General features: G+C 37.4%; 1 protein-coding gene across 8 annotated transcripts in view; it reads left to right on the top strand.

The window, feature by feature from the left end:
- The window catches only part of DIAPH2 (diaphanous related formin 2), a 1,061,378-nt gene that overhangs the window by 611,975 nt on the left and 421,527 nt on the right, over positions 1-27,876 (top strand). For all 8 annotated transcript variants that reach the window (XM_086388307.1, XM_086388306.1, XM_086388305.1 and 5 more), the window contains one exon: positions 16,271-16,396. In XM_086388307.1, coding sequence (XP_086244433.1) covers positions 16,271-16,396 — 126 coding nt within the window. The remainder of the gene's footprint in view (positions 1-16,270; positions 16,397-27,876) is intronic.

Raw genomic sequence — 27,876 nt, 5'->3', positions numbered from 1 at the left:
TTTTTTCCTACCATAATATTAGCATACCACTGGATTATTAAAATATTTTAAGCTTTGTGGTGGCAAATCAGGTTTTAGGTTTTAAAGGATAAGTCTGGCATGGTATGGAACGAGATTTTAGGACAGCATTTTTCACTAATTTGCAACTGTGTCTTTAGGAGGACTATTTAGTAGGATATGTTAGTAGGATATTTAGTAGGATATTGTTCATTCGAATTCCAGTTTCATTTCTGCTTACACTAGTCAGCATCTCCTGTGTGCTAGGCCCTCTTCTTCCTGTGTTTTACCACATTCTGTAAATCAATATTAATTTGTAGTTGAATACAATATTTTAATATTGAAACATGTTTTATAACGTTTGTCTAATTTGAACTACTAGAAAAACTGTTTTGAAAAAACATATATGATGTTCAGGACTAAACCTCTTTTGTCAATATGTATTATCAGCATGGCATCTGGTTGTGTGTCATGGTTAGAATTTCCTGTGATCACAGCTTAAGCAATGTTATTCTGAAACTTTTTAAGCATCCAACCATATTTAATACTGAAATGGTGTTTTTGATTTGGTGGGAAATTGAGAGGTCTACATAATAAATGTTATTTTTAGTTGTTCAGGGTTGAAAATTATGACCAGTTGGGTGGAATTCTTATTTGAGTTTTCTTACCCATTACTAGCTCCATAGAAGATCTCTAAATCCTTTATAAGTTGGCAAAATAAATTGGGTAAAAGGACCATAATTGTTAAACATTTATTTTAAAATACTGAAGGCCAGAGATGATAGGGCAAATGTAACTTGCTGACTGATTGGAGGCAAAGTGATGGACCTTGACTAGTTGACTCATTGGAAAAGATTCTGATGCTGGGAGGGACTGGGGTCAAGAGGAGAAGGGGACAACAGAGGATGAGATGGCTGGATGGCATCACTGACTCGATGGACGTGAGTCTCAGTGAATTCCAGGAGTTGGCGATGGACAGGGAGGCCTAGCGTGCTGCAATTCATGGGGTCGCAAAGAGTCGGACACGACTGAGAGACTGATCTGATCTGATCTTATCTGAAATTTGTTTTAAAATTCTTTAAAATAAAGATAAATGGATAAATAAATGCTCTTTTAAAAAATAATGAAGGAGAGAAGGACTTTATCACATCCCGGGCAGCAACAGAGTTGCTTGGGAACTAAAGCAAGATGTGTGCAGCATCCCTTTCAACTCAGTACACTCAGGAGTGTTGATTATATTGTTCCACTCTGATTAAAATGCAGGTAAGCACTGCTGTTGGCCTTGAACAGTTTACTGATAAGAAACTCTGCAATTAATTGTGATGACCATTCAAAGAAAAACAACCAACAGTGAAAGCTAGAAATGTGTGTACCCTAAAAGATTATAGAGCTACAGGCAGGAAGAAGACATACTTACTGTGAATACCTCAAATGGTACTGGTGGGAGAGAGGGACCAAAGAAGGATGAAACGTACTTTTGTCTTTTATTGGCTAAACTACCCTTAACCCTTTCACTTGTGCCAGTGTTTATGTACCAGTTATGTGCGTTACGAAGGAAAAACAACTGAGTCTTTCTGATTTCTCCTTCTTCTTTTAAGGAAATTTTCTTGACTATGTGCTTCAAAGGCATGCGCTTTTTGATTTTGTGTACTCCCCCCCACCTCCAAGTGCAATTAGCTGTGTGGTTGTTATTGACAATGTTTGTTTCAAGAGAAATAAAAACAGCAAGACTTTGGGAGAAAATGGCTTAATAGAAGTATCCATGGTAGCTGTGAAAGTTTAGCGTAACTCAGCAAAGCAGAGGAAAGAAGAAAAACAGGAATAAATTACAAGCATAGCCCAGAGGAAAGTGACCTTACCCAACATCTAGAAATGTTTGTATTTGGAATGAGTCAAGGATGCTGGAATTATTACCTAGATTTATACAGCCAGAAACTCTGGTACTTTGGCCACCTCATGCGAAGAGTTGACTCATTGGAAAAGAGTCTGATGCTGGGAGGGATTGGCGACAGGAGGAGAAGGGGACAACAGAGGATGAGATGGCTGGATGGCATCACTCACTCTATGGATGTGAGTCTGAGTGAACTCCTGGTGTTGGTGATGGACAGGGAGGCCTGGCGTGCTGCAATTCATGGGGTCGCAAAGAGTTGGGCACGACTGAGCGACTGAACTGAACTGAACTGATACAGCCAGAAAGCTAACTGTACACTAAATTTTATAATGAAACAATATAACAGAAGTTTGTGTCTGTATGCAAATACCACCCTATTTCCTGTGTCCTGCTCAGACTTCTCTTCTGAGCTCCAGATCCATATATCCAACTGGCAATTTGCCATCTCAACTTGTATGCTTCATGCAATTGAGACTTGGTTAGTCCAAAGCTAAATAAACCTTTGAATATTCCCCACAAATTTCCCTGCTAATGTTTCCATTTCCTTTGTTCATGCTGGAAATCCAGGAATCATTCTTAACAATTCTTTCTCTTTACCATTCAGGTTTCATACCCCACCCCAAGTCGAGCCAGTGGTATGTCGGGTATACCTGTGGCGGATTCATTTCGATATTTGGCAAAACTAATACAATATTGTTAATTTTAAAAATAAAATAAAATTTAAAAAAAAAATATATATATATATATACTGCAACCATCTTTGGTCACCCTAATCCAAGTCACTATCATTTCCTGCCTAGACCATAATCACTGTTTCTTAACTCTTCTCCCGTTTATTATTCTTGACCCCTTCCCTGCATTTTCCACATAGCTGCCATAATTGAATCTTTTTCAAAGTATAATTTTCATCAGCCTCTCCTGTTTAAAGTCTTTCAGTACATTCCCATTACTTTAGGGTGAAACCTAAGCTTCTTATCGTGGCCATGAAGGCCCCACCTACTTCTCCAACTTCATTTTCTCATTGTTAGGTTATTAGGCAAAATCACTTAAGGTATAATAGATTTATGAAATGATAACACCCAGATAAATCCCTGCTTTATTTATGGACAGACTTCAGTGGTAAGGAACTTATATCCTCTAAATTATTGACTTTGCATTGTGAATCTCTTCTCTGTGGGCATATACTGATCTTATTAGTATCCACAGTCAGTTAATGAATAAGGAAAACATAACCCCTAAGCTTACTATATGCTTCCCAAACCTCTATTATCTGACCTGTAACCCTAAGTAGAACTGCCAATCCGAGCAGCACTAATGTGGCAAGGATTCTAATGACTCCAGTATTTTGACCTCAGTACTGACACTGACCTCGTGACAACCTACATTCAATTTGGGTTAAAGTTGACAATTTTGCATATGTATATATCTGTGGACTCGACGCACTAAACTTACTCTGGGAAAACCCAGTCAAGTGCAAAAATAGCTTTGCCAAGTAGTATGCGGGGCTGCTGCTGCTAAGTCGCTTCAGTCGTGTCTGACTCTGTGCGACCCCATAGATGGCAGCCCACCAGGCTCCCCCGTCCCTGGGATTCTCCAGGCAAGAACACTGGAGTGGGTTGCCATTTCCTTCTCCAATGCCTGAAACTGAAAAGTAAAAGTGAAGTCTCTCAGTCATGCCCGACTCTTAGTGACCCCATGGACTGCAGCCCACCAGGCTCCTCCATCCATGGGATTTTCCAGACAAGAGTACTGGAGTGGGGTGCCATTGCCTTCTCTGGCCAAATAGTATAGTACCAGTAATTTCCCTGATGAGGTCAGGAATACAGTTTGTGGGTAATTCAGCCACAGTCACAAAAATTACACTCAAGAAGGCTAACATTCTTTTAATATAGCATCATGATTTTATGATGACAATATCTACGTGTATTTAGTTCTTGCCAAATGTGGAAGAAAGTGTTCAAATGGTTTTGCAATCCGTATAAGCTTCTCAGACTGTATTAAAGATATACTATACCAGGAGGAAAGTTGCCATTAAGTGATTGCTCAGATGAAAATATCTATGAATGCTTTTTCAAGAAGCAGAGAGTTGTTTTGGAGGAAAAAAAAAAGGTGTTCATTTCTTACTCTTAGTTATTAGCATTTAAATAATATTGAATGTAGTTGTTTTTCATATTTTTTCTTTGGTTTTTTCATAATATTCATTATAACTCAAAACTAAATGCATATATAAACATAGGCTCAAAATTCCAAATTTTACAAACTTATAATTTCAGATCTCTTAAGACTTTTGTCCTTTCTAGCCTTTAGTCAACAGTCTACATTTTACATATTTTTCTGTAATTTTACTAATTTTAAGTCCCCCTGTTATAGGTAATATTAAGTAGCATCCTTTCACAAGGATCCCTTTTACCACTAGTGTTCTGATTCCAAGGCAAAAGAAGAATGCATTACATAGACTTGACTGATGAATATTAATATAGGATTGTCATAAAGTAGCTTAAGGTTCTGGCAAGCTTTTTGTTAAGGAGAATAACATTCCAGTCACTCACATAAAATCTACAAGGAAGGACAATTCAGCATAGTCCAGCCTCAACTCAGTAAAGACACGACTTGATCCATTAAAATTATTCCACTTTGACATGTGGGTGAGTCAGAGATCTTTTACTCTAAGAAAAACAAATGAGCTTTGAAAAAGATTCTACCTAATGACAACAAACTATTCCAACAAGACTATATTCAGCATCACTTTATAGAAGCTTCGACTTGCATCTGTACATCCCAATCCTGGCCTAGAGCTAAGACTATCAACAAGAATAGGAGATTTCAGTTTGTTTTTTTAGCCTTTGATTTAAAAAATCACACATATGATTTGCTGCAGGCAGAATAACACTTGCAGAAGAGACAGCAGGTAAAAGAACTCCATGCTTCACTGGCAGCTTGGCTGTCCAGTGCTGATGGGTTGGTGATCAGGGTATAGAATGTTGAGCTGCAAATCGTAATTTGGAGGGTTTTTAAATTTTCTCTCCCTCTTCCTTTACCCCATTTATCTTTTTAGCATACCTTCCATAGTTAGCAAGATTTTGTTTCATTTTGTCCTTTTGTTAGAAGGCTCCATTTGTTTCTTCTTTTAAAAAAAGTTAATTTAGACTGAGGTTTGCAGGTTGAGATCTTTTACAAATGTATGAACCCAGACAGTGAAATATACTTAGGTTTTTTTTTTTATTATTATTATTATTTAGTTAAACATGCATATGGTTTATAAAGTAGTTCACATGTTGTGTCATGGATGTTCCTCTGCTCCCAGCATCAGTTCAGGCCATATTATGGATCCAGTTGAGAAAAACTGCACCTTATCCCCAAAGGCACATGTTCTGAGGACAAACAATGGATGGCTCTTGTGAACACACATTGAGGACGAATATTTTTAAATTTCATTTAGTAAGGGTCCTGGTGGCTCAGACAGTAAAGAATCTGCCAGCAATGCAGGAGACTCAGGTTGAATTCATGGGTTGTGAAGATCCCCTGGAGAAGGGCATGGCAACCCATTCCAGTGTTCTTGCATGGAGAATTCCATGGACAGAGCCTGGTGGGCTGCAGTTCATGGGGTAGCAAAGAGTCAGACACGACTGAGTGACTAACACTTTTACTTTCACTAGTTAAATTGTGTTTTGTGTTAAGATGAATTTTTAACAGGTTCTTTTCCTCCCTCTTGAGAGTGACTCATTCTCTTAACTTTTTTTTTTTTTTTTTTTTTCAATTAGAGGGATTTCTTATTTGGGTGCCATTTCTCGCTTGCTTTCTTTAAAGCCCACAATGCTGAGCCTTTGCTGTTGTTATTGTATAAACATATTTACTTCATTTCCATGTATAGCATTCATATAAAATGAAACTATTAACTTATAAGTGTACTTGACAAAGAATGCAACTGTGCCTATTGTTCGCACTGCTTGTAATGTCCTTTCTTTTTTATGTATACTTTCTGGATCAGTCACTTTAATGTTGTGCCACTCAGCTGATAGTAATTCTTCACCTAAATATATTCAGTTAGAGAAAATTGCAAGGTGCTTATATTCCTGCTTGGGCCTATTCACATACCAACTTTCAAGAGTAAATTTTTACTTGGCCTTTCTTAGAGCAAGGATGTTAAGAAGTGCTCAGTTGCTTTGTCAGTGGGTAAAATTAATAGAAATATTTAATTCAGAGAAGAAAATTACTCCACTTGCTGGAAAAAATTTTTTATTTAAATAAAATTACACATTTTGCCCATGGTCTAGAGAATGTCACCAAAGTACTATGATTTTTTTTTCAATTCATAACAATTCTTTTATGTCCTATGTAATTGAATAGTCTTTCCATATAAAATCTCACTTAAAACATTTATCTTTTCACTTTCCTTTTCTTCAAATTGTGAATTGGAGCAAATCTATCATTTCAAATGTTTTGAATGAAAATCAGGCTACTCTCATTATATTTGTTTGAAGCCAGAAAAGAAGTACTATATGTATATTTTTTAACTGATGTAAGTAGATAAATAAGATTTTGGGGGAAAGTTTCTCCCTACATATAACTCAAGAGAGTGTACTGAACTTAAAAGGTTATTTATGGAGTACAAGGAAGATAGCTATAATAACAAACCTGATAGCTATAATTTAATTTTTTTGGTGTTGTAATTCAGATTTAGTAATTTAGTAGCAGATGTAAAAAATGAAATGAGAGAAAAAAGTTAAAGTGCCACCTAACTGACTAGTCAGTCATTGAAAATGCCTGTAGTGGGAATTTACTCAGCTAAAAAGTGTTTGCACTGTCATTAAAGACTCCTTAATTTATATTAGTGAACTAATAAAATGACAAGCACAAAAATAGACCCTGTGGCGAGGGCTACATAGTAGAGAATCATTTCTAACTCACTCTGGTATTTAAATGTTCTTGGAACTCCAACTGCCCTATATCTCCTTACCACCTACAGTGAAAAAAAAAAAAATATATATATATATAATTAGATTTAATAATTATATATATAAATGTTATATATGTGTGGGTGTGTGTGTATTTCCCTCTCTCTCACATACATGCATGAAAGCATGCACAAACCCTGAAGACATATTGGAAGTAATGTAAGCTAGGACCTAATTGGTTGCATTATCAATATTGCCTCCTCTTAAGATTGAAACACATGTTTTCATGGCAAATAATCAGGTACGTAGACACATGTCAATTCTTTTTAATACTTAAAAAAACCCTTATGTATTAGGCAATTCTAGAAAAGCAAAGGAACTAAATAGTAAGTTTCTCAAGATAAATATGGATGCACAGATTTTATGCACAAATTTTTTGACCCCACGGACTGAAGCACAAATTTCTTGACCCCATGGACTGAAGCAAGCCAGGCTTCCCTATCCATCAAAAACTCCCAAAGCTTGTTCAAACTCATGTCCATCGATTTGGTGATGCCATCCAACCACCTCAACCTCTGCCGTCCCCTTCTCCTCCCGCCTTCAATCTTTCCCATCATCAGGGTCTTTTCCAGTGAGTCAAATGGCATCAAATGGCCAAAGTGTTAGAGCTTCAGCTTCAGCATCAGTCCTCCAAAGATTATTCAGGACTGATTTCCTTTATGATTGACTGCTTGGATCTCCTTGCAATCCAAGGCACTCTCAAGAGTCTTCTCCAACACCACAGTTCAAAAGCATCAATTCTTTGGTGCTCAGCTTTCTTTGTAGTCCAACTATCATATCCATACATGACTACTGGAAAAACCATACCTTTGACTACACGGACTTTTGTTGGCAAAGTGTAGTGTCTCTGCTTTTTATTATACTGTCTAGGTTGATCATAGCTTTTCTTCCAGGGAGCATTTATGTTTTAATTTCATAACTGCAGTCACCATCCACAGTGATATTGGAGCCCAACAAAATAAAATCAGTCACTGCTTCCACCTTTTCCCCTTCTATTTGCCATGAAGTGATGGGACCATATGTTGTGATCTTGTTTCTTGAATGCTGAATTTTAAGCCAGCTTTTTTACTCTCCTCTTTCACTTTAAAAGCCTCTTTAGTTCCTCTTCACTTTCTGCCATTAGAATAGTATCATCTGCATATCTGAGGTTGTTGATACTTCTCCCAGCTATCTTTATTCTACCTTGTGATTCATCCAGCTTGGCATTTTGCATGGCATCCTCTGCATATAAGTTAAATAAGCAGGGTGACAATATACAGCCTTGTCATACTCCTTTCCCAATTTCAAATCAGTCAGTTGTTCCACATCTGTTTCTAACTGAGAATTCTAACTTAAGAATTTTCCACAGTTTGTTGTGATCCACACAGTCAAAGGCTTTGATGTAGTCAATAAAGCAGAAATAGATGTTTTTCTGGAACTTTCTCCTTGATTCAGTGAATGTTGGCAATTTGATCTCTGGTTCCTCTGCCTCGTCTGAATCCAGAGTGTACATCTGGAAGTTCTCAGTTCACACACTGCTAAAACTTAGCTTGAAGGATTTTGAGCATAACCTTGCTGGCATGTGAAATGAGCACAGTTGTACAGTAGTTTTGAACATTCACTGTCATTGCACTTCTTTGGGATTAGAATGAAAACTGACCTTTTCTAGTCCTGTGGCAACTGCTGAGTTTTCCAAATTTGCTGACATGAGTGTAGCATTTTAACAGCATCTTTTACAATTTTAAATAGCTCAGCTGGAATTTCATCACCTCCACTAACTTTGTTTTTAGTAATGCTTCCTAAGGCCCACTTGACTTCATACTTCAGGATGTCTGGCTCTAGGTGAATGATCACACCACCATGGTTATCTGTGTCATTAAGGTCTTTTTTGTCCTTCTGTGTATCCTTGCCAACTCTTCTTTTTTTTTACTTTTATTTTATTTTTAAACTTTACAATATTGTATTAGTTTTGCCAAATATCGAAATGAATCCGCCACAGGTATACCCGCATTCCCCATCCTTCTTAATCTTTTCTGCTTCTGTTAGGTCCTTACCATTTCTGTCCTTTATCGTGCCCATCCTTGTTCCCTTGATACTTCAAATTTTCTTGAAGAGATCTTTAGTCCATCTTATTATGTTGTTTTTCCTCTATTTCTTTGCACTGTTCATTTAAGAAGCGTTCTTATCTCTCCTTGGGCTTCCCTCATAGCTCAGTTGGTAAAGAATCTGCCTGCAATGCAGGAGACCCTGGTTTGATTCCTGGGTCAGGAAGATCCACTGTAGAAGGGAAAGGCTACCCACTCCAGTATCCTGGCCTGGAGAATTCCATGGACTGTATAGTCCATGGGGTCACAAAGGGTCGAACATGACTGAGTGACTTTCACTTTCTTATTTCTCCTTGGCTATTCTCTGGAACTCTGCATTCAACTGGGTATGTCTTTCCCTTTCTCCCTTGCCTTTCACTTGTTTTCTTGCCTCAGCTATTTATAAAGCCTCCTCAGACAACCAGTTTGCCTCCTTACCTTTCATTTTCTTTGGAATGGTTTTGGTCACTTCCTTCTGTACAATGTCCTGAACTTCCATCCATTGTTCTTCAGGTACTCTGTCAGATCTAACCCCTTGAATCTATTTGTGACTTAACACTGTATAATTGTAAGGGATTTGATTTAGGTCATACCTGAATGGGCTAGTAGTTTTCCCTCCTTCCTTCCATTTAAGCCAGAATTTTGCAATAAGGAGCTCATAATCAGAGCCAGAGTCAGCTCCAGGTCTTGTTTTTGCTGACTGTATAGTGCTTCTACATCTTGAGCTGCAAAGGACATAATTAATCTGATTTTGATATTGTCCATCTGATGATATCCATGTGTACGGTCATCACTTGTGTTGTTGGAAAAAGGTGTTTGCTATTACCAGTGTGTTCTCTTGACAAAACTCTGTTAGCCTTTGTCCTGCTTCATTTTATACTTCAAGACCAAACGTGTCTGTTATTCCAGGTATCTCTTGACTTCCTACTTTTGCATTCCAATCCCCTATGATGGAGAAGAAACAGAAGGTATTGGGCTTCCCTGGTGGCTCAGAGGGTAAAGTGTCTGACTGCAATCTGGGAGACCCGGCTTCAGTCCCTGGGACTGGAAGATCACCTGGAGAAGGAAATAGCAACCCACTCCAGTATTCTTGCCTGAAGAATCCCATGGACAGAGGATCCTGGTAGGCTACAGTCCACGGGGTTGCAAAGAGTTGGACACAATTGAGCAACTTCACTAGAAGGTGTTATAGGTCTTTATAGAAACAGTCAACTTAATCTTCTTCAGCATCAGTTCTTGCGGCATAGACTTGGATTACTGTGATGTTGAATGATTTGCTTGTAAACGAATGGAGATCATTCTGTCGTTTTTGAGGTTGCACCCGAGTACTGCATTTCAGACTGTTGTTGGCTATGAGGGCTGCTCTGTTTTTTCTGAAGGATCCTTGCCCGCAGTAGTAGATATAATGGTCGTCCAAATTAAATTTTCCCATTCCCGTCCATTTAAGTTCATTGATTCCTCAAGATGTTGATGTTCAATTTTGCCATCTCCTGCTTGACCATGTCCAATTTACCTTAATTCATGGACTTAACTTCCAGGTTCCTATACAGTATTGTTCTTTACAGCATTGAACTTTACTTTCACCACCAGACCCATCCACAACTGTCTGTTGTTTCAACTTTGCTTCAGGTGCTTCATTTTTTCTGGAGCTATTGGTATTTGCCCTCTGCTCTTTACCAGTAGCATATCGGACACCTTCCAACCTGGGGGACTCATCTTCTGGTATTATATCTTTTTGCCTTTTCTTACTGTTGATGGAGTGAGTAGCAATTTCCTCATCTAGTAGACCATGTTTTTTTTTGTTTGTTTGTTTTCCAGAAATCTTCGCTATGACCCGTCCATCCTTGGTGGCCCTGCATGGCATGGCTCCTAGCTTCATTGAGTTATACAAGTCCCTTCATCATGACAGGGCCATGATCTTTGAACAGGGGATAATATTTCAGTTTAGTTCAGCCGCTCAGTCGTGACTGACTCTTTGCGACCCCATGAATGGCAGCACACCAGGCCTCCCTGTCCATCACCAACTCCCGGAGTTCACTCAAACTCATGTCCATTGATTCGGTGATGCCATCCAGCCATCTCATCCTCTGTCATCCCCTTTTCCTCCTCCCCCCAATCCCTCCCAACATCAGAGTCTTTTCCAATGAGTCAACTCTTCGCAAGAGGTGGCCAAAGTACTGGAGTTTCAGCTTTACCATCATGCCTTCCAAAGGACACCCAGGTCTGATCTCCTTTAGAATGGACTGGTTGGATCTCCTTGCAGTCCAAGGGAATCTCAAGAGTCTTCTCCAACACCACAGTTCAAAAGCATCAATTCTTCGGCACTCATCTTTCTTCACAGTCCAAATCTCACATCCATACATGACCACTGGGAAAACCATAGCCTTGACTAGATGGACCTTTGTTGGCAAAGTAATGTCTCTGCTTTTCAATATGCTATCTAGGTTGGTCATAACTTTTCTTCCAAGGAGTAAGCGTCTTTTAATTTCATGGCTGCAATCACCATCTGCAGTGATTTTGGAGCCCCCCAAAATAAAGTCTGACACTGTTTCCACTGTTTCCCCATCTATTTACCATGAAGTGATGGGACCAGATGCCATGATCTTCGCTTTCTGAATGTTGAGCTTTAAGCCAACTTTTTCACTCTCCTCTTTCACTTTCATCAAGAGGCTTTTTAGTTCCTCTTCACTTTCTGCCATAAGGGTGGTATCATCTGCATATCTGAGGTTATTGATATTTCTCCTGGCAATCTTGATTCCAGCTTGTGTTTCTTCCAGCCCAGCATTTCTCATGATGTACTCTGCAAAAAAGTTAAATAAGCAGGGTGACAATGTAGAGCCTTGACATACTCCTTTTCCTATTTGGAACCAGGCTGTTGTTCCATGTCCAGTTCTAACTGTTGTTTCCTGACCTGCATATAGGTTTCTCAAGAGGCAAGTCAGGTGGTCTGGTATTCCCATCTCTTTCAGAATGTTCCACAGTTTATTGTGATCCACACAGTCAAAGGCTTTGGCATAGATAGTATTTAACACATAGTAAATACTCAATAAATGTTAGTTATTGATTAGGAGCATAAGTGATTACTAACCCTTATACCTTAGGAGGACTAGTTGAAGGAACTGGATGTTTGTAACCTTGGCAGATTAAGAAGATGCTAGGGACATCTTTCCTATAAAATAGGAAGTAGACTTAAGCAATGTTGCTTTAAGGCAAAATGAGGACTAATGGGTAAGAAGACTGCAAGTATGCTGATTTTGATTATAAGCAAATAGAGTTTTTCTAATTATATCAACTGTCAAAAAGGAAATAAGCCATTCAGGGATAGAGTGAATCCTCTGTAAATTCTGTAAAGCAATACCTCTGGGTATCCGTTCTGTGCCAAGGCCCTCTCTCCAGTCTGGGGCCACTTGTCTTGCTCCTCAGACAGACCTCGAAGTTCACATCTCTTGAAATAGAATTTCACCAATGAGAGAATAAGGTTCACCAAGTCAACCTTTCACCTCCTTTAACCAACTCTTTCAAGTTGAAGTTACTTTATTTGTCTTATGCAGAGGCCAAGACTGAATTCATGATTGGGGGGCCCAGTGCAAAATGAAATTGCAAAGCCTAGTTTGAAATATTACTAAGAAGTTCAAAGTGCTGACAATAAAACCTTAAACAAAGAACAGGGCACTTTTAAGCCTGGGGCCCCATGTGACTTCATGGTTCACATACCCGTTAAGTGGCCCTGATAGAGACAACCTGAGACACTAAGCAAGCAGCTATAGTTTCTGTAAAGGTATAGCCAGTTCAGTAACATCCTCTCTTGTATTTGCTTTCTTCTCTTTTCCCTCATGCCTGTTTTACTGGGATTAAACCCCACCACCGATAAAGCTGTTACATGCAAGCTTTGTCATAGGCTCTGCTTTCTGGGAATGGAGATTGTCTGTCTATTTATTTAGTAAATTTTATTGAACTTTAGTTGATTTACAGTGTTGTGTTAATTTCTGCAGTACAGCAAAGTGGATTCATGTGTGCATGCTAAGTCGCTTCAATCATGCCCAACTCTTTGTGACCCTGTGGACTGTAATCTGCCAGGCTCCTCTGTCCATGGGATTCTCCAGGCAAGAATACTGGAGTGGGTTGCCATGTCCTCCTTCAGGGAATCTTCCTAACCCAGGGATCAAACCTGCATCTCTTATGTCTCCTACATTGACAGAGGAGTTCTTTTCTACTAACGCCAGCTGGAAAGCCCCATGAAGCAAAGTGATTGTTATACATGTATTCTTTTCCATTATGGTTTATCATAGGATATTGAATATAGTTCCTTTTACTATACAGTAGGACCTTATTGCTTACCCATTCTATGTGTAATAGTTTACATCTGCTGATCCCAAATTCCCAGTCCTTCCCATCCCCGTTCTCTTTCCCCCTTGGTAAACCCAAGTCTGTTCTCTATGTCTGTGAGTCTGTTTCTATTTCGGAAGGCTAACAATGATGCTGTGTAATCTGAGCTTTTAAACCTTGAGGGGGCTGGTCCATATCTCCTTTAATGTCACTTCCAACTCTATGATACCATAATTCCAACAATTTAAGGAGATATATTTTATATAATGGTATTTTTTCTTTAATGCAGCTATAAATTTGCAAGTGTGCTAAAATTCTTGGATTCTCACATCTCTAGTATTTTATTTTCTTTTGTTCCAGCATAATATTAATAGTTTATTACAGGGGGAAGACAGAGAAGCTTAGGAAAAGGTATCCCTTACTTTTTTTCCTTATCTCAGTTTTTCACTTTCCCCTTTACTTAAGCATATCCTGCAACCCTGCCTCCTCTATATATTAGATAGACTTCAACTTCCTACTCGGAGAAGGCAGTGGCACCCCACTCCAGTACTCTTGCCTGGAAAATCCCATGGATGGAAGAGCCTGGTAGGCTGCAGTCCATGGGGTCGCTAAGAGTTGGACATGACTGAGCGACTTCCCTTTCACTTTTCACTTTCATGCATTGGAGAAGGAAATGGCAACCCACTCCAGTGTTCTTGCCTGGAGAATCCCAGGGATGGGGGAGCCTGGTGGGCTCCCGTCTATGGAGTCGCACAGAGTCAGACACGACTGAAGCGACTTAGCAGAAGCAGCAGTAGCAGCAACTTCCTACTTCCTTTTCATTTTCACTTAATAATTAACTAACTTCTGATTACTTTTGTTGTATCTAACTTCTACATACACATCCATTTGCAGAAGTGGGCATACATTTAAATCCAATTGAAAACTCATTGACGTATACATATTCATTCAACAACATTCATTGGGTACAGTATATGATAAGTACTGAGGGAAAAGCAAAGTGTTAGTTAGGAATCTTACTATTAAGTAGCATGACAGTTTAGAGCAGAGACTCTGTGCTTATGTACACAAAGCCAAAAAAAAAAAAAAACTCTCACTTAAAAGGTGATATGTGGAAGATCGCTTAAAGAAATAGAAGTGTCTATGAATGTTAGAGAATTTGGACTAGAGCTCTATAGGGATTTATAGAAGTCTAAGGATTTGACATATGAAATTGAGGTGGATAGATGTCTAGAAAATATTGTTTTATTCAGAATTCAACTTTAGGGTAAAAGCAGTTTCACTGTATTAAAAATAATGCCTCTTGTTATTTGAGTTATCTATACGTTTGTGTATATGGCAACTTGATTAGGCTGTTTCTTTATTGAACAATCAGAACAGTCCTCAAATCATCCCGTTTTTACTATTGGAATTACCATTGTGACATAAACTTTGCCTCTGGGCACATTTTGTTTATTGCAGAAAGTTATCATGAGTTTATTTCTTCCATGTAGCCTAAATGACATAAACAACTTCATATCTTCAATTTCATATCTTCAGCTTCCCATCAAGTGAGTGGGAACGGAGAAGCCTTTTGAATAATTAGTAAGAAAAACTGAAGTGGAAAAATTCAGCTTTAAACTCAGAGAGAATGGTTTCCTTCACAGTAAATTCATCCTTTAAATAAAGCAAGCAATGATTACTGAGCCGTTAGCACATTTTTGGCAGGGCAAAACTCTTTGACTTCTCCAATAAGGAATAATCTCCAAGTTTGTCAGATCTAAACAAATGGAACTAAATTGGACCTAGCTATTTGTACTGACAGATTAATAGGAAAAAAATAATTTGTCTTTAGTGTTGGTATTTGATTTTCACTCTCTTGAACTTCCAAGTATATTTAAGCAATTTCTCCTCATTGAGTTATATAGGTGTGTATGTCAGCATGATGAATTTATATCAGAAGACTGGCTGAAATTTGCCAGGGGGTTGATTTTTGTCAGTCTCTTGAATTATTCATGGTAATTCTAATACACCTCTGAATGAGACTGCAATTTACTTAAAAAAAAAAAGAATTGTAATATTATTCTATTTCTGTTTCATGGTCCTTTAATGAAAAGAACTGTGTTTCAGAAACCTGGATTTAAAAATCAATGTCATGGGCTACCTATCAAATTTTAATACTTACCTTGTCTTTTCAACTAGAACTCTGTCAAATCTGTTGATATTGATAGAATTGTCTTCATATATAATTGGCAGTTATGGAGTAATAGAGTATCTGTAAAATAGTATAAGCTTTAACAAAAAAGTTAGCCCTGTGAAAAGAAGGCATCCTGAGAGATCTGGAAAGTGTGCACATATTTAAGAGCGCTTTGAATATACTATTTAAAATTATTGGTTGTCAATGAGAAGAGAAAAAGAAAAATGCAGAAAATGTTAGGGATAATTAAGGCAACTAATGAACCTGTTTGAGGGCTCACCGAAGCTTTGTGGGTGTGCATGTGCATATGTATTCACTATGGTTTGCTCTAAATTCTTCACATCAACAGTTATTTTTCTTGTCTCTGAGTATGAAAAGTACTAAACTCAGGAATTTAAACCATAGATATTGGTTTATAAGAATCAGGATCTTTCAACAAAAGAAAAATATTTGATCCTTTTATGTAATTTAACATTGAATCACTTACATAGCCAAGAACATACATTAAATAGATAGGATCTCTTTGAACTCTAGTTTCTCTTTAACCTTCACATTAGATTTTTAAAGAATGAAATATTAGGAAGTCCATCAATAAATTTAAATAGAAATGGATTCATTTGAGCTAATGGCTGAATGAAATGACATTCCCATATTAAACATGATGATTTGGTATATCATACATTTTCAAAACTTCTTTCATGGAGAGTAGACATTTTATGAGCAATAATTGAGAAAAATGTGAGTTGGTTTCATGAAACTATTCTCCATATTAAAAAAATATTTGAACTGATATGGTTTTCTTTTAGTTGTTTTGTGGAATACCTGGTGAAATATTTTAAACATTTTGCACATTGTTCTTTAGTTTCAGCTCAAATTCTCAAGAGCAACCTTGCAGCAATGGAACAACAAATTGTCCGTCTGGAACGTGACATCAAGCAATTCCCCAAAACAGAAAATCAACATGATAAGTTTGTGGAAAAGATGACAATATCCTTTATTTAAGCATTTTATTTGTTAATTTCTATGTGTGTGTGTGTCTGTGTGTGTGTGTCTCTGTGTGTGTGTGTCTGTCTATCCAAATATCTATTTACCCTGTGATTAGTTCTAAACTTACCATTCTATTCACATGGTTCGGATGAATTTGTGTATAGGCTGTTTTTATATCAGCAGCATAAATTTTAGTTCATGACATTTTGAATCATAGAGTAGGCAAGGGAACGATTATATAAGAAAAATGCCATTTCTCAAAGAAGAGTTTCATTTGAAGGCCTACAAGATATGCAAGGTAAGTCTTATGAAGTTTGATAAGACCTAAAACAAAACAAAGACTCTCCTTATATAAGCAGTTATTTAAAGGAAATGATCAGTAAAAGAAATTTTTTTGTCAGAGTTCTTTTTTGTTGCTCCCTTTGTGTATGCAGGTATTTTCTGAGGGGCACATACATTTTCAAGGGCAATCAGAGGATAACTGATATCAGTAGACTGAAAGGTTATGAAGAATAAAATGCATGCATGGATGGATGGATAGATGAATTGATCAGTAGGTTATGTATTTTAGTAAATTGTAATAGCTATCTGTAACACATTAAGCATTGCCTGCTATATAAATGTTTTTAAATCCCTATTTTACATACAGTATATTCATATAAATTACAGAATTATATGAAAGGAAAACTTGAGAAGTGATATCTAGCTTGAACTGTTTAATGTTAAATCTGGTATCTAAAGATAAACTATATTAGAGCTGATTTTTTTTTTCTATTTTGGTTTTCAAAAGTTAAAACCATATCCTCCTCCTCTGGGTTTAAATAAATATCTTGAACTGCAGATTGATTCACCATTTTACATCTCTAGAGGGAATAAATACTGTAAATTCTTTATCTGATAATAAGTAAATTATTTCAACAACTATATGGCAGTCACCTTGTTTCAAGGTTAAATTTATCGTCTTTTTCTTCTCTCATATGCTTTCTTTCCTGCCCAGCTTGGAAGTTATGGTCCTGAACTTGAATTACTTGAGAATGGCAATTTATGTTTATGTGAAAAAAAATTTTTTTTTCATTTTCAATGTTTGATTCATAAATTAATACTGTATTCTGTGTGGTCCTTTAGTGATGCTGAGTACTTATGTAAATAAGAATATTGGGAACATATGTTTGTGGGAGATTGAAGGCAGGAAATCCTCAAAAATAACCTTTAATTACATAGCTGCCCACATTGAAATATTTAATATGAAGATTTAACTTTGTTGCTGATTATATTTTTCTTTCAAATTTGTTATATTGTCTTGTGGTTGGAAGCACCGCCTACAGTTTTCACCTTTTGATTTTGTTTCTTGCCTTACATATCTGTATTTAATTCTTGATCCCTTTTTTCTTTTTAATATTTTGTTCTACAGTTGGCATATGGCCACACAATAGCATGCAACATTGAGGAATCTTTGTTGCTCATTTCGAAAAAGAAAAGTAATTTCAAGCCCTCATGAACTTGGCCTGGATTCTATTTTATTTCTCTCGTTATATGTAATTAAGTGCTTTAGAATGAAAATCCAGAGCCTTCTGTATCTGTATGTTACGGATGAATGGTTATTCTTCATTTAAGTGGCACCAAAGTGTGACTGTCTACATGGGGATTGAAAACTATATTAAAATGTATGGAGCCGTTACTTTGGATATTATATTAGAAAAAAAATGAAATATATAGCAATTTATTTTAGAGAAAAAGTAGACTATTGACTCTATCTTTTGGTTGAAGTTGATTAAAAACTCCAAATTAATAAATTACAATGGTAAAACTGTACTTAAATTATTCTTGCTTAGGAAGACCCCTTGGACAACCACTGAGAGGTTGGATCTTCTAGAAAAAGGCAAACAAAAGGTCTAATCATCATATGTATATATGTTATATGAATTTCGGTGCTTACTTAATTTTTTTTTCTACTGTTTTGGCAATTTCAAAAGAGAAGGATATTTCCTTGTGAAATACTTGATTCAGTTTTAAAATTAGAACCATGATCCTATTTTTAGTGTAAGGTTCTTTGTACTGGATGATCTTTCCACTGTTTCTGTCACCTGCCAATAAATTAATTTACTTTAGGTCAGTGGCCCTTTAAATTGAGTAACTATAGGCACAAGTATGGGGGTAGTTATCTCTTGAATGAAGGTAATCTTACCTTTACTTAAACAGTAACCTCTCTATAAGGCCTGTGAGTTCAAAAACTGAATAGCAGTGCCACTCTAGACTTTTAGAAGGGATCGGTGCTATAGTTAGCAGCAGTGGCATGAAGGCCAGAAGGCAATGAATATGTAGGTTGAATCTTCACCAGATCTCTAGGTTGGTCTAAGTCCCATAGCACCCCATGTTCACCCTTGTTCTTTCACATTATTGATGGAATACATAAAAATATGCTTGGCATTACCAAATCATGAAAATACAACAGTGCACAAGGTAGAAAACTTGACTACAATTTGCTGACAGTCTGGCGTTTATTCACTTCTCTGTCTTGCTGGCCTAATGGCCAAGATCACGTCCAGCATGTTAATTCCGATATGCCCATCCCAATGTGAAGCACCTAGCAACATGAAGGCATTCAATAACTATGTATTAAATCACAGAATAATATAGCAAGAGACAATGGAGGTCATCTAATCCAAGATCCTCCTTTTACTTAACACACCAAAAGGGATATTGTTGAAAGAGTAGTTAGCTGTTCTTCTAGTTATAAAACTTTTCTTCATATACATCTTCACAGGAAGTTGAGTAACTATGAATCACCTTTTTAGAGCATGTAAAGTGTAATCAGTTAGAAGGGATAACCAAATCTTTTAAAAGTAAATGTCAAAGAAACAAAAAGGAATGAAACCTCTCCTATGAATGGAGTAAGCCAGGCTATTTCCTATCTTCCCTGGTGGCTCAGATGGTAAAGCATCTGCCTACAATGCAGGAGATCTGGGTTCAATCCCTGGGTCTGGAAGATCTCCTGGAGAAGGAAATGGCACCCCACTCCAGTATTCTTGCCTGGAAAATCCCTTGGATGGAGGAGCCTGGTAGGCTACAGTCGATGGGGTCGCAAAGAGTCGGACACGACTGAGCTACTTCACTTTCACTTTCCACTTTCAAACAATAGTCAGGGGCTTTAGAATGAAGCTTGTCACCTCTGACTCTCTTTCTCTACCCCAAATTGTTTGCTTGTTCTAAATTTTTTTAAAAAGTTGGAAAGAGTAAACAAAGCAAGATTAATTTTGTAAGACTGTAAAGCAGAGGGAAATAGAGAAAATTCTCTCATAAATCATAGTAGGGAGGTTCTAGGATGAAAAGGGATGATCTGGATATAATATTGGATATAATATATTATTGGATATATTATATAATATATTATATATATATATATGTTATTGGATATAATAGCACCATATATTTTGAAATACACATGCTTCAAAAATCTAGATACCATGTTGGGGAATTTGCTGTTGTGATTTTTTTTTTAAAGCAAAGTGCTTTGTATTCTTCATGTCAATGTGCTCATCATAATAATATTGGAAGTTTTAGGTTCAATTGTTTGGTCAGTGAATTCAAATAGAATCTGTATTCATTTTTTAGTAAGTTATAAAAATGGTAATGTTCACTCATTAGCTGAATGTTTACTATGTATCAGATACTGACCAAGTTTACCCTCTTGAGCCTTTAAAAAATGTTCCTATTCATTAAATGAGTATTTTCCATGTCTGGTGATGAAATTGTTCACAGTTGTCCCTGTGTCACCATGGTGAGCTCAAGTTGTCTCAGGATAACTTCAACAACCCACACATTTATTTGTCATAGCTTCATTGTTTTAAGGTGACCAGGAATTTGGTAATCTTTGTGTTTTGGCACTTTTTGCAGAAATTGGTGAGGTGAGGTTCAGAATCACTGTTGGTTTCAAAGTTTTGAAAAATAACCTATGCTTAAGAGAGGTGAGAGGGAACACTGTGAGTGGTCTGCTTGTCGATCCTGAGACCCATCTCTTGAACTTGACATTATATATGGATTCTGAGTTTTTCAGCTTTTGTATTTTGACCAATCACGTGAGTATGAAAGAGTTTTTCTTTCTTTCTTTTAAATCCATGCATCACTTTTACTTACTGCTGCTTGCTTTTTCCTGTGGGAAAACCCATTCTTAAAAGAGGGCTCCTTAGACTTTAAAATATATGTTGTGGTCCGGTCTTCAACTGTCTAAAAAGCACATTACCCACAGTGTTGACCTTACTGCTTATATCCTGTTGACAAATTTCTTACCACATTTGCTCACATAGATTTTGTCAGTGGCAGAGCTGTCTATTGCCCCAAATCAGCTTAGTTTTTTGATTGACTGCTGGCTAAGTCATTTCACCAACCAGAGGGCAGGGAGGACTGAGTAGCAGGGGCACCATTAACACATTGACAAGAGGAGCTGACAGAATGTTAATGATATTAACATTCTGTCAGCTCACTATCAACACCTCAGATTTCCTCATAGTAGAAGGGAGAGTCATTTGAAGTGTTTAAAAATCAATTTCTGGAAGAAGCACACTGCCCTGACCAGTCAATTCAGAATAGATTTGGGGTCTTTACTGCACTGTAGCTATGTCAATTTTTATTCCACTCTTCTTTATTAAGAGAATAATTTTTGGAAAGATGAAAAACTCACACAATTATTATTAAACCTCAGCAATATTAGTCACCTTTGAGAACATGCCAGTAACAGGTTTAAAAGAGAGGGTGATTCATACTTTGTAAAGTAAATGCCCATAAAACAAAACAAAACAGAAATCTCAACAGCAAGGCTTTTTTCCCCAGTATGAATGTACTAATCTTGGCTGTTTTCTAGCTCCTGAAAAATCAAGAGCTTTAGACTAGACTACAGGGAAGTTCACTGACTCAATTGCCTGCTGGTCTCAAACTCAGCAAATTTGGAAGTTCAAAGCAAAACTGGTTTTCATAAGACTGCTCAGGGAGAGAAGGCCCAGGATTAAAAAAAAAGAAAGAAAGAAAAAGAGAGAGAGTAAGCATGGGAGCATGGTCAGTAATAGCGGGGAAAGACTGCTTTTTAAAAAAGGAAGATTGTTAGCATTCTTTGAAATATGCACTCTTCATCACATTTTGGAAGTTTATTTATTTATTTTTTTTTGGTTGTGTCACACAGCTTGTGGGATCTTAGTTCCCTGACCAGGGATTCAACCCAGACCCTTGGCAGTGAAAGCAAGTTTGTGTGTGTGTGTGTATGTGTGTGTTTAACTTCAATTATTTGCACAGTAATTTGCAATAGAAGGTATAATCACTTGTAGTAATAACAATAAAAACGATAGTAAAATATAAATAATAGCAAGTGTTTAGTGAATGCCATGTGTCAGTCACAGTGCTAAAAATATATAGGTGTCTTGTGGCTCAGCTGGTAAAGAATCCGCCTGCAGTGCAGGAGACTGCAGTTCGATCCCTGAGTTGGGAAGATCCCCTGGAGAAGAGAAAGGCTACTCACTCCAGTATTATGGCCTAGAGAATTGCATGGACTGCATAGTGCATGGAGTCTCGAACAGGACTGAGTGGCTTTCACTTTCACACAATCTCAAATGATCTCCAAAGCAATACAATGCGGTCAGTCAGTCAGTCAGTTAAGTCACTCAGTTGTGTCCCACTCTTTGCGACCCCATGAATCACAGCACGCCTAGGGCTCCCTGTCCATCACCAACTCCCGGAGTTTACCCAAACTCATGTCCATCAGGTCAGTGATGCCATCCAGTCATCTCATCCTCTGTCGTCCCCTTCTCCTCCTGCTCTCAATCTTTCCCAGCATCAGTGTCTTTTCCAATGAGTCTTTGCAAGTGATGGCCAAAGTACTGGAGTTTCAACTTCATCATCAAGTCCTTCCAATGAATATTCAGGACTGATTTTCTTTAGGATGAACTGGTTGGATCTCCTTGCAGTCCAAGGGACTCTCAAGAGTCTGCTCCAACACCACAGTTCAAAGGCATCAATTTTTCGGCACTCAGCTTTCTTCACAGTCCAAATCTCACATCCATACACGACCACTGGAAAAACCATAGCCTTGACTAGATGGACCTTTGTTGGCAAAGTAATGTCTCTGCTTTTTAATATGCTGTCTAGGTTGGACATAACTTTCCTTCCAAGGAGTAAGCGTCTTTTAATTTCATGGCTGCAGTCACCATCTGCAGTGATTTTGGAGCCCCCCAAAATAAAGTCTGACACTGTTTCCACTGTTTCCCCATCTATTTCCCATGAAGTGATGGGACTAGATGCCATGATCTTCGTTTTCTGAGTGCTGAGCTTTAAGCCAACTTTTTCATTCTCTTTCACTTTCATCAAGAGACTTTTTAGTTCCTCTTCACTTTCTGCCATAAGGGTGGTGTCATCTGCATATCTGAGGTTATTGATATTTCTCCCAGCAATCTTGATTCCAGCTTGTGCTTCTTGCAGCCCAGCGTTTCTCATGATGTACTCTGCATAGAAGTTAAATAAGTAGGGTGACAATATAGAGACTTGACGTACTCCTTTTCCTATTTGGAACCAGTCTGTTGTTCCATGTCCAGTTCTAACTGTTGCTTCCTGACCTGCATATAGGTTTCCCAAGAGGCAGGTCAAGTGGTCTGGTATTCCCATCTCTTTCAGAATGTTCCACAGTTTATTGTGATCCACACAGTCAAAGGCTTTGGCATAGTCAATAAAGTAGAAATAGATGTTTTTTGTATGGAATTCTCTTGCTTTTTCCATGATCCAGCGGATGTTAGCAATTTGATCTCTGGTTCCTCTGCCTTTTCTAAAACCAGCTTGAACATCTGGAAGTTCACGGTTCATGTATTGCTGAAGCCTGGCTTGGAAAATTTTGAGCATTACTTTACTAGCATGTGAGATGAGTGCAATTGTGCGGTAGTTTGAGCATTCTTTGGCATTGCTTTTCTTTGGGATTAGAATGAAAACGGACCTTTTCCCATCCTGTGGCCACTGCTGAGTTTTCCAAATTTCCTGGCATATTGAGTGTAGCACTTTCACAGCATCATCTTTCAGGATTTGAAATAGCTCAACTGCAATTCCATCACCTCCACTAGCTTTGTTCATGGTGATGCTTTCTAATGCCCATTTGACCTCACATTCCAGATGTCTGGCTCTAGGTGAGTGATCACACCATTGTGATCATGTGGGTCATAAAGATCGTTTTTGTACAGTTCTTCTGTATATTCTTGCCACCTCTCCTTAATGTCTTCTGCATCTGTAAGGTCCATACCATTTCTGTCCTTTATCGAGCCCATCGTTGCATGAAATGTTCCCTTGGTATCTAAAATTTTCTTGAAGAGATCTCTAGTCTTTCCCATTCTGTTATTTTCCTCTATTTCTTTGCATTGATCGCTGAGGAAGGCTTTCTTATATCTCCTTGCTATTCTCTGGAACTCTACATTCAGATGCTTATATCTTTCCTTTTCTCCTTTGCTTTTCGCTATATGGTAGGTACTATGATTAACCCAATTTTAAATATGTGAGGTTTGAGGCTATAGAGGTTCAAACGTGTGCAAGATCATGTATATTTCAAGTCTGGCATTTAATGAAAGCCAGAATTCAAGTAAATTTTGCTACTTCAGCTCCAAGCTTCAGACTCCAAGCCTTGTGCTTGTAACCATGGCATCAAGCTGCCTCTAAGGTCAGAAAGCTTCATAAATCTGAGATGAAATTCACATTTGTTGACTGTGAATCTATGTGTTGCTTCAGAGGAAAAAAAATATTTTTGAAAGGTTTTCAAATTAATTTAAGAATTAACTCTCACTTATAACATATCCTCCACAAAGTCTTCCTTAATCATAGCAAACATAATTACTTTCCTTGTCCCGTGTGTTCTCATAGCATTTTAATATTTTGATCATTGTACTTACTGACTTGACTATACTCTGCTTGTGTGTATGTGTTTTGTACACTGGGTTATAAAATCTTTTGAGACAGAAATCCTTATTCATCTTTGAGTACAACAAACTTAGCACAGTGCTTTTTGGAAAATTGTCCTAGTAAATGTTTATTTAATATGTTAGAAGTCATTGCAATAATTAATATTAAATAACATTCTAGCAAGTAAGTAGAAAACAGCTTGTTATCCTGGCATAACTTTAGTTTGACAAAAGGAAAAGGGGTATAACATGTTTCCACTTTTCTTCCTGTATGTTTTGATTTAAAATGCAGGTATTAAGAATTATCTCTTTGTTGCTTAGAAATCACATTCTAAGAAACTGTCTCAATGGAGCATATAGTTTTTCAGATCAGTCAACTCAAAAATTTTCTATTTGAAATGTCTTGCTTGTTTCAATGGCAGCCTGAAATTACCATGAGCTCCATTTTTCAAACTTTTTTTAGGAATTGATAGACATTTGGTGCATGATGCTAATGGTGAGAAAAGAGCGTATTGCTTAGTTAAAGGATGCTTAAACCCTTTCAGCCCACTAGAGACTCATCTGGGAATAGAGCTTAAATTGGATATTGTAGCCATCATTTGTCTTTTTGTTTTTATTTGAAATTTACTAAAACTATTTTCAATTATGAAAGGCATGCATGGTATGTTGAATGCACACAGTTTATAGGCAATGATGGTGACATCAGTATGAGTCAATTAATATACTCTTGCAGCAGTGTCTCAATCAGGTACTATTTGTATAATGTAGACAGATTATATTAGTGTCCTTTTCTGTCTTAGATGTCTCTTCGGTTATTTCTAGTTAGAATCTTTTTTTAGGTAACTTTTGAATATTATAGCAAGTAAACTTAGCTTTTCATTGAACAGCACCTGATCTTTTCTTCTGGTTTTAAACTTTGAGATATGGGAAGTGAATTAGCTTTATAAGGTAGAAATAAAAAATATACTTGAAAAGAAAGCAAGTCAGTAAACATGTAATAATACTCTCCTTTGTTTTGCAAAGGTGAAATAGGGTAATTACTTATTATTGTCCCAATTCACTACTGAAGTTAGAAATGGAAAGATATACATAACAAACATCATTGAACTTTTTCAGCTGAAATCTTGATGATGGATATATTGATACACAAATATCCATCCATCCACCCATCCACATACACATACATAAGACAAGCATTTAAAATTATAATCAACTTGAAAGGATTACATATCAGTTACTCCTTTAAAGCTAAGGCACTCACCGATGGTGAGAACTGAAAAGGAATGAAAAATTAAAAAAGAAACTATAGAAAAGCTTTCCCAAGGTCATCAGTGAGAAGGAGAATATTATCTAGTCACCAGCTGATGTTTGAGTAAGAAAAGTCATGAGTAACCTAGTTGAAATTGGTTGCAAGAGGTGAAAGTCCGAACTCCTCTTTATCAAAAGCAAACATTTAGTTAAGCATTTTTCATATCAGCTAAGGCATTATCAAATTTGTGTACAGCAACTCTGCTCAATTACTCATCTCCAGATTTCTATATTATGGTCCTGACTCCAAACCTAAAGAGAGCCAATTTCATTCTGTACACTTTTGAGAAATACTCTCTGTCCATTTTATTTACCCCATATATATAAAAGTATTTTTTAACTTTAGTGTACTATACAAATGCAAAGTATTTTTTATTAATCTATTTGAATGAAAAGACATTTGGATGTGTATCAATAGACCTAAGTTTTAGCCATGGTCTTTGTAAACTTAGGAAAGACACTCTGTTTCCCCATTTGTAAAGCTGAAAGAATAATGCTTGCCTTGTCCACCTCACATAGGACTAGGTATAGTAATGACTTTGAACATGCTTTGTAAAATTAAGAACCTATATACCAGGTGTTAATGACCATTCTGCTCTAAACCTCACAAATGGGAAATAATTTATTTTCCCCAAGGAAAATATTCTTTGTAAACAACCATGATCTACTTTTGTCCACTTTGATTTTATCTAAGTCGTGTGTGTGAGGGTGTGTGTGTGTGTTAAGACTGAAAGAGAAAAGTACATTCATGCAGTAAGTGCCTATGGAAGAAGCAGGAGGCATTCACGTCATTATTCTGGGAGTTTCCAGATGTTTGGGATTAAACGAATGCCTATCTTTTTCACTTGGGCTTCTGTGATGGCTCAGAGGGTAAAGAATCTGCCTGCAATGCAGGAGACCCTGGTTTGATCTCTCTGTTGGGAAAATCCATTAAAGGAGGAAATGGCAACCCACTGCAGTATTCTTGCCTGGGAAATTCCATGAGCAGAGGAGCCTGGCAAGCTACAGTCCATGGGGTCTGAAAGATTTAGAAACAACTGAGTGACTTCTACTATCTTTTTCACTTAGGTATAAGAGAGAAAGAAGCAACAAATGGAATCTGAAGATACTTGCATACTCAATGAAAGGCAATATTCTAAATGTTAGGACACCTATAAGCTAACATGCAGCTATGTTTAATGCTTTCAAAACGGCATGTAGTCAGGGAGGTACAAGTAGTAGAAGATAGCAACAAACAGTCCAAGCTGATTTCATTGTAAATGAGTGTAGTGCAGGCTGAAAATCCAATAGGCCATTTCAATATTTCTTCCTCTTTTTCCTGCAGTGAGAGAGCATTCCAGCTTTGATCACAGTTGGAAATTCACATGGCAGCTTTATTGTTTTGTTGGAAATGTAATCTCAAGCCAAGCAATAGACCCAAATGAACAGTGAAGTATGGAAATACATTCCAAAGCCAAATGGAAATGGCTTGTATATTATTCTTTGTTTTGCATTAACTATCTCCCTCAACGCAGATAATTAAGAACTGAATGTACCAACAATTTTTTTAGGTTCAAAAATAAGTTTCCTTCCATGTTTTTATCAATCAATCAACATCTATTCATTAAGCAGCTACTCCAGAACCTAGCACTATTAGTTACCATGGGACTGAAACATAAAATGAAGTAGAAAATATTCTTTGCTGTAAAGAAGCTTAATATTTAGTTAAGAGCATGTGTATGAATAATAAAGCATTCAAAGGATGGTGTTTTATAAAGTTTAATTGGGTGACACTGTTTCTGAACCAAACTTGGATTTGCTTCAGTTTAGTTAAGTTGAGTTCAGTTGCTCAGTCATGTCCGACTTTTTGTGACCCCATGAATCGCAGCACGCCAGGCCTCCCTGTCCATCACCAACCCCCGGAGTTCACTCAGACTCAAGTCCATCGAGTCAGTGATGCCATCCAGCCATCTCATCCTCTGTTGTCCCCTTTTCCTCCTGCCCCCAATCCCTCCCAGCATAGAGTCTTTTCTAATGAGTCAACTCTTCGCATGAGGTGGCCAAAGACTGGAGTTTCAACTTTAGCATCATTCCTTCCAAAGAAATCCCAGGGCTGATCTCCTTCAGAATGGACTGGTTGGATCTCCTTGCAGTCCAAGGGACTCTCAAGAGTCTTCTCCAACACCACAGTTCAAAAGCATCAATTCTTGGGCGCTCAGCCTTCTTCACAGTCCAACTCTCATATCCATACATGACCACAGGAAAAACCATAGCCTTG

Source organism: Bos grunniens, chromosome X, assembly GCF_055505025.1.
Source record: "Bos grunniens cultivar Pamir isolate PY7600 chromosome X, Bosgru_T2T1.0, whole genome shotgun sequence".
Lineage (NCBI taxonomy): Eukaryota > Metazoa > Chordata > Mammalia > Artiodactyla > Bovidae > Bos > Bos grunniens.
The sequence above is the reverse complement of the archived record's forward strand: the minus strand, read 5'-3'. Positions and strand labels throughout refer to the sequence as shown.